The sequence below is a fragment of the Pieris rapae genome, chromosome Z (assembly GCF_905147795.1).
Source record: "Pieris rapae chromosome Z, ilPieRapa1.1, whole genome shotgun sequence".
Taxonomy (NCBI): Eukaryota; Metazoa; Arthropoda; class Insecta; order Lepidoptera; family Pieridae; genus Pieris; species Pieris rapae.
The window spans coordinates 2,210,297-2,224,583 of NC_059534.1; the positions used below are offsets into that span (position 1 = coordinate 2,210,297).

The window sequence follows — 14,287 nt, forward strand, 5'->3', positions numbered from 1 at the left end:
GAAATTTATATAATATGTAACTACTTTTGCATGCATTTGTCGCGCTCCTAAACAAGACTGCTATGGTTACAATTAATACAAAACACAGCGGTTTTATAATGTAACACATTGTGATATATTATTATATTATTTTGTAATAACAATACCATCAAATAGCGCGGCGACGCGTCGCAACGGCATGCGTCGCCACGGCAGAAATCGGTTTTACGTGCGGCTATAGATGTTTCACATCAAAAATAGGGGTTGATCGTAGAGGTTTGAAAATTTAAGGTTGTATGTATTTTTTAATTCTGTTGTTACAGTTGATAAAAGAATAAAAATTTATCTAAAAATTAAAAAAATATATATAGGGCTGGACTACCCTACACACTTAGGGGGATAAAAAATAGATGTTGTCCGATTCTCAGACAAACCCAATATGCACACAAAATTTCATGAGAATCGGTCAAGTCGTTTCGGAGGAGTTTAACCACAAACTGATGAATGAATTTTATATAAAAGATGTTGGACAAAGTATACTCCAAAGTTTAAAACCCAAACTACAACATAGTAGCTTTTATATTTAGGATAATGACAATACCTATGATAAAAAATGCTTGCGTGCACTAGTGTGCACACGTAAGAAGTGACCTTATTTTTCGAAAAATCACCTACTAATGCAAATTTACGGAAATTGCTTAAATAAAGTTAAATTAGATAGTTTACCTTTCATTACAAAAATTTAAACAAGTAATTTTAGAAGGTTGTATTTGAGACTTTAGACTGGAAAATCGTTAAAAAGGCGGACTAAAGCAAGGCCCAAAACCATTAAATGGAGCTGATTGCAGACCAGATTGACAAATAAATTGATCCTCGCAATATGGTATACCCAACGTAGCAATAATAAAAGGCAAATATTTTTAACAGCTATCTTTAAATATTAGTAAATAAATGGGCAGAGTCAGGTATTATTTCATTTAAAAAGGCAATTTGTGTTGGTAATTAACTACCTATAATTAAATCTTTAACTCTTATTATCTCCACGCACGTACATAGTTTCAGCCCACATGACAAGCTTCATACAAGGATTTTTAATAATTGATCATACATATATGATGTGCATAAAATTGTTCAGAAATATAAAAGCAAAATACCACTGCGAAAAATTCCATCATTTATAAATTACCCAAAAAAAACAATTTCAACTGAGATTTACAGTTGAAACACACACACACAACTGAAACACACACCTTATGCCTCTTCGATTAAAATACTCTAAGATCTAAATCTCTTTTAGGCGCTAGGCAAAGTCTCCTCCTTGAGTGCTTTGTTCCATTTGCGGAGGATATGTGGACCATTACAGATGGATTAATAGGGCAGAATTTGTCGTGCGGAATTCAGCTGGTCCTTCGGACTACTGGAGTCCTATATTCGTGATGAGTAAGGTCAATACTTGAAACCGGCTGGCTCAATTCCCTATACCTTTCATACGGTTGCTTCATGTAAGTTATTGAAAGGGTGCAAAAGAAGTACCTTAGGAATTTAGGCTTGCACGTATCTGTTGCTTTCTCATTCTCTTAACTTCCTGTATCATGTGTCGCACAGCACTGATGTTATGTGCAGTAGTCGCTGTTAAAGGACGTCCCTAACGTAGATCTATTATATATATATAATAATAATAATAATAGCCTTTATTCAGATACATTTAACATTATATACTTTATATACATTTAAACAAATTTCCATTTTAATCCAATTCTGCTGCTCTGTGTGCCCTTTATTGGCAAAGGCCTCCCCCAAATCCCGCCGTTCCTCTCTGCACTGTGCCACTCTCTGCCATGTACCACCTGCCGTTTCTTTAATGTAGTCAATCCACCTTCTCAGTTGTCTCCCTCTTTTGCGTTTGCTGTACCTTGGGCACCAGTTAAGCAGTTTTTTGCTCCACTTTTCTGTACCTCTTGCGATGTGTCCCACCCATTTCCACTTTAGCTTCTTGATTGTTATTGTAACATCTGTTACCTTAGTTATTTTCCTTAAGATGAGAGAGGATTAATGGATAGCAAAAGGTTTTCAATAGATTTTATAAAGGTACAATAATAATAATTTTTTTAACATTTTTTTGTTGAAATTTGACCATATATATAAATAAATAAACCTCAAACGAATGTGAAACGGCCTCCACGTAGGACCAGTATCATCTGCTTAACTGGTATCATCGGAGATGAAATAATTAAAGATACACTATACCCTAAAAATATAAGCTGACCTAAAACAAACGGGAGCATAACTCCGATTTAAAGAGGTATTACACAAGGCGACCCACTTTATCCTACCGTGTTAAAAACAGTACTTCTAAGCATAATGGAAAACATAATTGGCCACAGAAATAATGTTTAAGTAAACAACTTAAGATTGCTGATAACATAGTTTTATTCTCAGACTCAGGTCTGAAATATGATTTGAATTAAACTACAAAATATCACATATCATGACGAACCACTTACAACATACAAAAACAATACATTTACTTGGGTAAGACAATGTTTTAGTAATTCACGAAATCATGACGAAGTCACTAGACGAACTAAACTCAAGCTCAAATCTTTATTGCATTCCTTATATTAATATTTTACACGTAACATGCTATAATTTATTACAATAAGGACCGCATCGTTGTGGTAGGGCATCCTCCACCATACATTTCTATTCTAACAAGATACATTATTTATATGCTTTCTAGAATGTACTTAACATTAGAATGACTGAAGGGTGAAATATCAATATACTTATACAAGAAAGTCTTACGTCCAAACCCAATAACCTATCTCATTCCATTTTTGACCATCTGAGATAGACCTCTTAATCCAAATATTGATAAATATGTGCCAATAACCATTCGACGGATTGTAATAGCCATCTGTCGATACAAGCTATCCATGGTAGGTCGGATCGGTCGGAAAATGACAGTTCAACTGTGCCAATATTCCTATCTTAAGATTTTAACTTAAAACAGTTTTTAAAATAATTTAAAGCTATTTGATATGTTTTAAACATACATATGTATATTTATTAATATGATTTGTACGGTTTTATTTACTTCATTTGGGTTATATTGATTATGAAATATGATCGTAAAGAGCGAAGAGATTGCATTCTATCCGTTGCCAAAACCGGATTGTCTTCGTATTGTTTTCAATCTGAGATTGTGGATACATTATTGGGTTCGGGCGTTCGGGGCGACACGTGTACATTGCACATGTCTATCTTACGATAGCCATTAATGATTCGAACATAAATAATTAAATAACATGTCTACGAGGAATGGAACGTAAAGGAACGTGAAGGAAAGAAATAAGAAAGAAAACAATAATTATTGATAATATTTGCAAACAACTTACACCACTCCTATGTTCGTGGGGAACATTGTCAAAAAGCTATTATCATTATATTATATCAGGTAATATTGATAAATTCAAAATAGTTTAATTTATAAAAAACTTGTAGGTTTTTAATTAGAATGTTATTAGCTTAAAATAATCATTTACTTTTTTCAATTTTCCCACACAATTTGAAAATCTTGCCTAAACCTATTAAAAAAATCTGTAACATACTTATTAAGCTTGATTGATCTAATTAGTGGTTCAAACAAAGCAAAATTTAATTTAATTATTTATTAAATGTAATTTGAAGTTACGTAAGTATTAGAAACTGATCAGATTTAAAGAAAAACACTTTTTAACGGATTGAAGTTATGTATTCACCGTGTCACCGTGACCACGCACGCTGTAAAGCACGCGAAACGTCGGTTAAATTTAAAATTATGTTTAAATTTATAAGTTTACAATAACATACATACATAACTTAAATCCATTAAAAAAGTGTTTTTCTTTAAATGTGTAAAAGTATTTCTCAGTAAAAGGTTGTCTATATAATAGAATTTTGAGTGAAATAAAACACAGATTTTATATAACACGTTTCTCTTATTTTATTCGACATAATGCTTTTAAATACAGTTTATTCTAAAGTTATGAATAAAGTATGAAATCGACGTTTATTAATTTAAGCGACGCTCTGGAATGAAAACACGCAATCGGAAGTTATTTTTATTGCTTCAATATTTAGACTTGGATTTATCACTTATGTAATTCAACATCTATCAACAACATGTATAATGTACAAAATAGATAAAACCGACGACTGCGCACAATATGTCCGATGTATAATTTGAGCTTTTTTTTTTGGATATACGTATTTAAAATATTATCGTTAATACTATGATATCTTATAATAATAATCAGCACTTTAGGAAATGCACATGCGCCAAGGTGTGGTATAAAATAGTTCCCTTATACTATTCTATTCCGTCAAACAGGTCCGCGTCGTCCAAAAGGTCCTGAAACGACAAGTCAATTTAGTTGAGTTCGGCAAATCTTATATCTTTAAACGAGCATTTCTTGTTTTTTTTTTTACATTAAGGTACAGAAACCGAAAACAGATTGATTATTACACTAAATATCTATATATATAAGCGATCTTGCTATGTGTGCAATGTGTAATGTGTGTCTAGTGAGACGAAACAGAATCTCTAACTTTGGGATTCGATTTAAAATTTGCATTAAAAAATAATTCTATAAACAAACTTGTGTTTCTTAATTTTAACACACATAGATATTTTCGTGTATGCAAATCTACATGTTCATATTGAGTCAGTTTTAATGGTGACAAATAAAATAGATCCATTTAAAAGTATCAATAACGTCGTTCGGGTCAAATGAAAAGGCCCAATATCACCCTAAAATCGGAATACATTACTTGCAACTCTGATTAGAGAATTTTTTTTTTTACAGAACAGTGGGCAACCATGGACACTCTCAATGCCAGAGGGCTCGCGAGTGCGTTGCCGGCCTTTTAAGAATTGGTACGCTCTTTTTTTGAAGGACCCTAAGTTAATGATACATAGGAGAAAAAAAATTATAAACTATCATTAAAATAACTGAGTCTAGGAGACAATTCTTACCGGGCTTAAACGTGTGTCTTCCAACAAAACATCGACCTCTCTTACAATCTCTTCCATGTCGAGAGAATCTTTGCGTTTCGCGATCGTATCCATTTGGTCCGCCGATCCTTCGGCCGTTTCAGCGTCATAGTACTGTGGCGTACTATAAGAAAACATGTATTTGATTAAAATAAAAATAAAATAAAACAAGTTTATTTTGGGACATAAGATCATCTAGGTATCACTTATTCCACGTCAATCAATCATTATATCATTCATCATAGGCTGGCAATTGATTTCTTACAATTGACAATTTGTTATTGAAGTTGTGAGTTACTACCATCCAAAACAACAATTTTAAATATACGCATTGAATGATGCTTCATTAAATTCTTCAAAATTTGTTGGATAAATTAAAAAAAAATCATTTTTATAGTTTATTTAATAATTAAGGTGCGCCCGCTTTTGTGTAACTTTGCCATCAATTATTTGGTAATGGGATAACATTTAGCCATATTTTTATTGAGTGAAATGATCCTCGTTTCCTAGTATTTACTACAATAATTAGTAGTAATTGATGTAGTATATAATTAGTCTAGAGTAATAATTTAAAAATGATTCATGCTTAATGTCGATATTCATTAATATACGTTGAGATTAACTCTGCCTTCCTTATTTATCTATTCCACGGTTCCAGTTAGAAAATATTTAATACAAAATAGACTCGAGTGACGATTTTATTAATTGAACAAAAAAAATATATTTATTATAATTAATATATTTATACTATTAATTAATATATCGGGATATATTCAATAAATTGGGATGTAATTCCTAATTAATTATTTTATTATTATTTGATGAAATTACACATTGAGATTACATCGTAAATTTTTTTGAATAACTCCTATCGAAGAGGGTGCGTCAAAATTAACTTCATTGTGTCAAAGTCAACAAATACATTCCGGTAAGAGGCGAACTTAAAAAATTATTCAAATAGTCGAAACTTACTTAATTATAGAGTCAGGTGCCGGCCCCAGTCGTTTCGTGATCTCTGCCATTTCAGCTGAAATTTCTCGTTCTACGTTGCTTGTTGCCTGTCGACTCGTTAAATTAATCGTATTTGTCAAATCATTGTACTGAGAATAGCCTCTTTCCCGCTGAAATGCCTCCAGGACCAAGGACTCCTGCAAGTGCAATACTAATACATTAACACAAAAATCCGGTTTTCTTCAGTTCATCATATCGACTATATCGGATACAATATTGCTGAACGATTTTACATATAATTTGGACAAGTGATTTCGACAAAACATAATAATATTATCAACAACAAAACATACAATATTACATATTACAAACATAATAATATTATTAACAACAACATAATATTATTGTTAAACTGTTTTATTAACAGTCGCCGACTTAAATATATATGTAAATGTTCAATATACAAATCACTAGTAATCTCAATATAATGGGTTGAATTCAAGTCATAGTATTGTTTTACAGGGTGTACTAAAAATTGATTTTATAAACATTTAAAATTGAATACTTTAATTGTATAATTATAAAATCAAAGGAACAGGATGAGTTTTTACAATTAAATAGTTATATTGTGTAACAACCTTAGTTTTGACGTTTAATACGTTTATTAAATCAAAGAAGATATTTGGAGTATATAAACGATTAATATCATGAATACATAAATAATATTTTTGAAGTGAAACTGCTTTAGACGCATGAGGGTTTTTTTTACTGATAACATTAGCGTCACGAAGTTAAGCAGCGTTTTTGTCGAAGTAAAGGGAGAGAGCGACTGAGAGAGAGTGAGATAGGAAGATCGAGAAAAAAAAACGCTATTGGAAGAAGTTTAGATGGCAATTCTGTCGTATAACATCTTGTGCAGTAAACGCAAATTTTTTATTCATTTATAGTATCATTTGCACATATACAGGGTGTAAACAGTGTGAATATAGATATACAAATACATGGAGTGATCTACTACATGATCTACATGATCATCTATTGAATCTTTAACCTCAGTAATAATTCATTTACAAAGAAGTTTCACTTCTACACTTGTGTACTTTGCACAACGCGCTTTTTACATTGGCAATACGATTGATATATATACAATAATTTAATGTCTTAAAAGACTCACCGCGTACTCGGGGAAGAGATTTTCATATTTCAAAGGATCGGCGAGGGATTGTCCGGACTTTTTGTTCGTGGAGCCGACCGCGTCACGCCACAATGACACTACTTCGCAGACTTGTGAAGGGATATATGATCTGCAAATTTCAAAACACACAATACAATTTTAATTTTTTAACGTTTCCCCTGTGAAATTCGAAAAAACTCCACTTAACGTCTCTCGGCTTAACGACAGTCTCTAAAACGTCGAAATCAATTGGCGCGGTTGGTTTACTTGTCTTTCATACAATGAGACACTCAACATGGTATTACATCAAATGTCAATGACGACAACTTTTGAGTAATAAAGTACTTTTAAAATTTAAAATTAGTAAAAACTAGCGACCCGCCCCGGCTTCGCACGGGTGCAATGCTGATACTAAATATATTACAGAAAATCTGTGAACGTTGTATATAAAAATGTGGGTTATCCATAAGAGATAGACATATACCATCACGGACTTTTCTGTAGACATTTTCAATTTGTACAATACTTAGTGCATTATTTTGATAAAACTCGTAGGGTTCAGCCTGCGTTTGCAATGTAAGCGGAAAAAATGTAATTATTTACGACATCACATTAGAAACCTCAAAAATAACAGTACTTCTTTCGCTTTATTATCCCAGCCCGCAATAAACTCAATTGTCGACAGCATGCACACGAACTTTCGTCGTTATCCCTATATAACGATTCCATGTTCATCTTTACATGTTGTATATATAAATCAATGTACCTGGCAAAAAATGCGGCTTCGGGCAGTTTGTTCGATTTAATTAGTAGTTCAAGGCACTTGTCAAGGTCGTTCAACATAAAATGAGTTACGAAGGCGATGTTGTCGTCACCTTCTTCAGCAGAACGGTTCGCTACTTCTTCCAACAGTTCACCATCACCTGCGAAACAAATCAGACTTGAACACCGATAATCAATAATTAACAGTTGCGTTCTATAAAAAAAAATTGTTAAGCATTTCACACATATACCGCCACAACATACCTGTACTGCTGGCAAAGAGAAGTAAGGCACTGAAATCTTTCGCATTCTGATAGCAATCCTTCGTTAGTTCAGTATCGGCCGCCGCAGCCGCTGCCGCCCCAAGCCTGGACCACCTGTATTAAATTATGTTTGCTTACATTCATCATCAATCATCAATCCATTGTATTTAGACTAGTATCATCTTTCACAGTTGCATTTAGACGTCGCTTCCTTGAGCGGGCAGGTTTTTGACTGATCCAAAATTAATTTTACTTTTCCCGTCTCCACAACATTTTTACAACGAATAGCTGCTACTAATAATATAATCCCAGCAAATCCAAATACATACATGTCTAATTTAGTCCGTGTTAGGGAAGAGGTATAAGCTAATTGATAAAAATAACTTTCATACCATAGAATTTTCATAAGTGTTGCTACTAAAAAGGTTTTTACCAAAGAATGGACATATTCCAGGCCAATAAAAAATTATATAAACACACTAACAAATAAAATGTATATAATAGTTATAGTTAAGTTAAGTTATAGTTATAGAAAAATGTGCCCGGCAAAAAAGGTTTGTAATCTATGACATGTCAAAAGTGATAGCTAGAATTCTACGGAACTAAAAATCAGAGTACTATCTGGAGGTAGAGAAGTACCCTCGAATTTTGGTTCACAAAAGAAAATGCCTTGTCAAACGGAATGTGCTAGCTATGGTGATGTTGATGAAATTTTGAGTTGAAACAAGGCAAGCGAAATCAAACCAAACAAGTAGTACACTTTATAGAAAACGCATAGAGATCTTTTTAACCAACTGCAACTAAAAAATTATATGAATATCTCTCTTTTGTATATATTTATTGTAAGTGACAAAAGCATATAATACCTGGCAGCAGACGTTTCGGAAGGCATACCCTCAGCAATGGTGGCTTCCTCGGCCAACTGTTTGGCCTTTTGCAGTTCACCCAACGATAGGGCCAGCTCAAACTTATGTTCTGGCTCTGTCGACACTGCTAATGCTTGCTGCTTGAAGCCCTAAAAATTCAATATAGTCATTTTAGTATTGTTTAATTCCAGGAATTCACAGAAACTTTCATATAATATTTACCTGCTTCTCCAGGAAATGTGCGACTCTAGTACGATGCTCGTGAGGAATGGTGGGCAGGATCTGATCAGCAGTTTCAAAGTCACGTCGCATGACCGCTGTTTGGTAATTAAGAACTGGGAGAAGAACTGAATAGGACACAACGTTCAACTCCTTGTCATTTAAGTACAACCTGAAAATAAATCGATACACCTATTATGAAGTCTTACGCGATTGGTGCGAAATGTATATAATATACTGGATCGGCAGGTGCCAAACAAAAATGACTATGGTAACAACTTGGATATTCGCAATTTTATTTGTATTTTTATATAGAATTAACTTGATTGTGTAGTACTATGGTATTAGTAATAACTGAGATATAATAATTATGAGGAAACAAATATCTAATGGTCTTATGAATTATTATTGTTAATGTTTAAGGGAGAAAAATAAATAAATAATTATTATTATTAATGATGAAATCTATAATGAGCAACTGTAGGGCCTCTGCCACAAAACCTTGACCAGCAATTCCAGCCTTGAAAATGGAACAGGATAGGCCTAACATTTCAAAGAGATTACAATCTCAAACCTGCAGACGAGGCAATGAGATCGCATGGTGAAGGAGAAAGCATGATGAAGGGCGAGGCTCAAGACCAAGTAGGTTGACAGTGTTCACTCTCTATTTGACACTTGAAAAATCATCCAAAACAAATTCCTCACTATCCAAATAACAACAAAAAAACTTAAGTTAATTATAACTTACCGATTTTCCTTCGCGACATATCCCAAAATGTACATAGTGTGATCGAGGTGTGATATTGTGACTATCTCTCCACCAACATAATAGTTAATTCTATTTAATGAATTTGTGTATATGAAGCAGTCGCCAACCCACAGACCAGTTTTCACAACTTCATTCACTTCACCAATCAGCTGAAATCGTAATATTATTGTGTATAGAACTAAACATTGTCTGCACAATCTGTCTCCATATCTTTAACCCAGAGGTTGTTGTCTAAATTGGGTCACAGGGCCAGCAGAGAATTTGAATCAGTAAGACCTGTTTAGATATAACTTTATCGTAAAATTTCTTCTATAATAACATGGTTATAAAAAAAATATGGTACATCATTTTTTGACTAGCAGATTGGTGTTATAGGGTACTTGATGCCTACTAAATGTTTTTATACTTACATCAAAAGAATCTTCTATACCATCTTCAGTAATATTGGTGTTTGTCTCACGTGAGAGGTTAACAACATTGGCATTATAGCTCAAGAGGAAATAAGACTCATCTGTGGCAAGGCACACCAAATTTCCAGGTTCTGACCAGTACACATGGCGAGGTTGAATTTCTATCCTGTTGACAAATACATTGTTTTTCTCTTATTACATATATATACACAAACAGCGTACATCATGGCATCATAAATTATGTATATTTAGAAAGCATTGTACACATGTTTTATATCAAATTATTGCAAATTGCACACAGAATTTATAAATAAAATAAATAATTAATAGATAATGCCCAGCTAATAATAATAAGGCCCATGTTATTAATACATAAAATTCGCTTGACATAAATGTTTAATATTATGCTTTGGAAGTCTGACTATCCACTTGAAATTACATACTAAGCCAAGAATCAACTAATATAATTTAATTTTTAATTTCGCGTCCTTTAAAAACCCAAAATACACCTCTAAGTATTCATAAAATACTAGTTTTAATTATCATAAATCTTTAAATAATATGTATACTATGAATCTGTGGAAACATAGATTTTCAGGATGGTAGCATATTACATTTTAACAGTTTATATATAAAACAAGAAGCATACACAATTGCAAATTCGCAACAGCTTTTCATGTTTATTTATTAGAGAGTATTAAAAAGCATCAGACATCGCATTTCGTAAACTATAAACTAAAGAGTAATCCATAATTAATATTGAGTTTAAAAATTGCATCTATAATTTATATATGTGACAATCATCAAACCAGAATGGACAAATTTTAGTACAAGCTAATGGTGAATAAAATTATAACTTACTACATAATAAATATTGATGTAAAGATTAGTACAAAAAGTTATAATATTTTTCGCATGTCAAGTCAAAAAAAATTACTTTAATTTATTTACTCAATAAATTTTATTGAAATGCTAAAATTTTGAAATTCAAGCCTTTATTCTTCGCGTAGCATGTTACATAACATATAAAATACATTTAATTGTTTTCAAAGTCATAGTAATATTATTTTTAAAGAAGTTGATATGTTTTAGAACTAATGTTATTTCTAGCTTACCTTCTTATCAGTTCAAGTCGTTCCCAATCATAAAACGAGAAGGCCATACCGCTTATCGACTTCACACCTAACATGCAGCCACCAAAGATCCCTTGAAATAAAATTTTATTTTTAGCAAATAGAACAATACTGACGAACATTCACATTAACAAAGAAAGTACCTTGAGCTCCATACTCTGGCTTGAAGCTCTTTAATTCTTTAAAGTTTTTAAAGACACGGACAGTGCTTGAATTTTCTAATGTAGCATATTTCGAGCTGTCCTGGGCCCAGACAAATTCTTGCGCGGATCCAAAAGCTTTGTTGCGTAAGGCCATGGCAGTGTAAATAATGTATTCTCCATCACCACATACAACCACAAAACGTCCATTGGGATTGTGCTCAATTGTCTGTGGATATATTTCACATGAACCCATATCCTTTGCAACAACAGGAACACGTTCTCCATCTTTAATATCAATATCTGGAATATAAATTTGTAAATATTTATATATGTATAGAAAATATAGTTTTGTTTTGTATAGTATTATATTTTACGACAAATACCTTCAGGGAGTGCTTTTAAGTTGACCTGCTGCATTTCAGAATGTTTGGCCCATATGATTTTTCCTCCACTCACATCCATTGATATAGCTGGCTCTTCTCTTCCAATTTTTATCATTATGGTGCCCTCATCATACCTAAAATTGAATAGAGGTTTATATGAACAAAAAAGTTTTTTTTTAAATAATATATAAAGAAGATAGAGAATACACTAACCCAATTGATACATTGTTAGAACCATGTAGAGAACAAATTGTCCAGACACGCTCAAACCCATAGTTAAGAGAAAACTCCAGGCGATATGTTCCTGCATGCCAGAGCCTAACAGTGCCATCTTCTGATCCTGTCAAAAGGATTGGCAGCTCTGGGTGGAATGATACTGCGGATACATTGTGTGTATGACCTGAAAACAATTTCTTGTAAGTAAACAGATTTATAGAATATGTTTTAAATTGAGACAAAATTTTTCATTGTTCTATGAAAGTTGTATCATATTTGTATAAGCAACAAAAAAGTAACTTGTTTTCTTTATTACCTTCTAATGTTTGAACACATGTTTTATTTTGATAGTCCCATATCTTTACAAGGCGGTCATCTGCACCACTTATAAGGTAAGGCTTATCTCCTCCATGATAATAGTCCACACAATTAACTCCTTTTTCATGCCCCTCCAATGTAAAGTTTGATATAGAAGCACCCAGTTGCCAAACCTTAATGAGGTCATATAAAATATATGGTTATCACAAAAAAAACAGCAGTAGTACAAATGTATATTATAATACTGTTACCTTCACTGTTGTATCTAAACTGGCACTAGCAAACATGTTGTTGTCTTTAGGATTAATAGCAATTTGCATTATATAATGAGTGTGGCCTTCAAATACTTGCTGGCATGCCCAGTTGCGGTCCCAATTCCATAATTTTATCAACAAATCATCTATATAAATAAAGAATCATTAATTACAAAATGAATATAGACAATATAAATTTAAAGAAGTGCATAAAATCAAAATCATTAATTAATATAAATAATATAAGTAACATAATGTACACTTAGGAAACATCAAATAACATCAATGGAAATTTAAATTAATAACTTACCACTGCTAGTAAGAATAAAAGGTTGTGTAGGATGTACAACAATACATCTAACATAATCAGAATGCGCCTCAAATGAATGCACACACTCCAGAGTATTATAATTAAAAACCCTTATCTGCATATCATCTGAGCCTGTGACCACCCAATTCTTTCTAGGCACAAACTTTGCAGACCTAACAGGTAGTTGATCACAAACCTAAAATAGAATCATTAATGTCTTGTTAAGTTACTTTCATAAATTATTTTATTTTTAGTTAAAACTTATGTCCTAAGAAACATAAAAACTGTTTGGACCTATGCTTACCTCAAATCTTTTGATCTGCGTGTGTGTTTCATAATTCCAAATGTTGACATCGCCATCATAAACCGCACACAGAAGCCAGGGTTCTGTAGGATGCTGATCTACACACTTGACGCGATCAGACCTCGCAGTCAACTTCCTCTTTATATCAAGTCTTAGCGGCTGTAGCATAATAATGTCAGATTATAATATCGCTTATTATACCCTTATTAACCAATTTTAAAATCAAAGTACCAACTAAAAATTTTAGCTACAATCGGAAGCCGACATGTAAGTGATGACATACTCCAACAAAGTAGTAAATACGTGGCTGACAAATCATCAGAACGTAGGGCATAAATTTAAGTTTCTATTTTCGACTTTCTCTTAAGTTAAAGCACTAACTTACCATTATCGGAACTTAATACATGAAATTTTCTTGAATTCGTTACAAATTAATATACGAGTTACAACCATGAAAGTTTGACAGGGTGGGTGGACGTGTCACTTTTTTTTTCTTAATACAAATTAAATCAGATACACACACTAAAGTTGCCACTTTTCTGCCGCGATATAATATTATACATTGTAGTAACTTGTTTGACCAATAGTTGTCTATTATCGAGGCTACCTATTAATTTTAATTATTGTTTATTATATTCCATTTTTTAAGATTTGCCGCGTTGGAACCCTTTTAGATAAATAAAGTATAATATAAAAATATGTTAAATTATCTATTCATAGATCAGACAGAATTTTTTTCTCATCAAATAAAAAATAAAATCTGTAATGATATATATGTATAAAAACATTGAAACTGGC

The 14,287-nt window shown here is 32.5% G+C and overlaps 1 protein-coding gene across 2 annotated transcripts; it reads right to left on the reverse strand.

Moving 5' to 3' along the window:
- Positions 1–3,939: 3,939 nt before the first annotated feature.
- Positions 3,940–14,004, reverse strand: LOC111003307 (coatomer subunit beta'). 2 transcript variants are annotated; one of them, XM_022273737.2, is made up of 19 exons: positions 13,875–14,004; positions 13,490–13,648; positions 13,186–13,381; positions 12,873–13,021; positions 12,620–12,794; positions 12,301–12,487; positions 12,088–12,221; positions 11,705–12,004; positions 11,544–11,634; positions 10,429–10,594; positions 9,998–10,167; positions 9,253–9,421; positions 9,031–9,179; positions 8,166–8,278; positions 7,906–8,062; positions 7,140–7,269; positions 5,987–6,162; positions 4,997–5,138; positions 3,940–4,372 (listed from the first exon to the last, which is right to left on the reverse strand). In XM_022273737.2, the coding sequence occupies exons 1-19, from the start codon at positions 13,875–13,877 to the stop codon at positions 4,331–4,333; spliced, it is 2,808 nt and encodes a 935-aa protein (XP_022129429.2). In that variant the 5' UTR covers positions 13,878–14,004; the 3' UTR covers positions 3,940–4,330. The 2 variants fall into 2 exon arrangements, with proteins under 2 accessions (XP_022129429.2, XP_022129428.2); XM_022273736.2 differs by lacking the exon at positions 13,875–14,004 and having other exon boundaries at positions 13,490–13,657.
- Between the last annotated feature and the right edge of the window lie 283 nt (positions 14,005–14,287).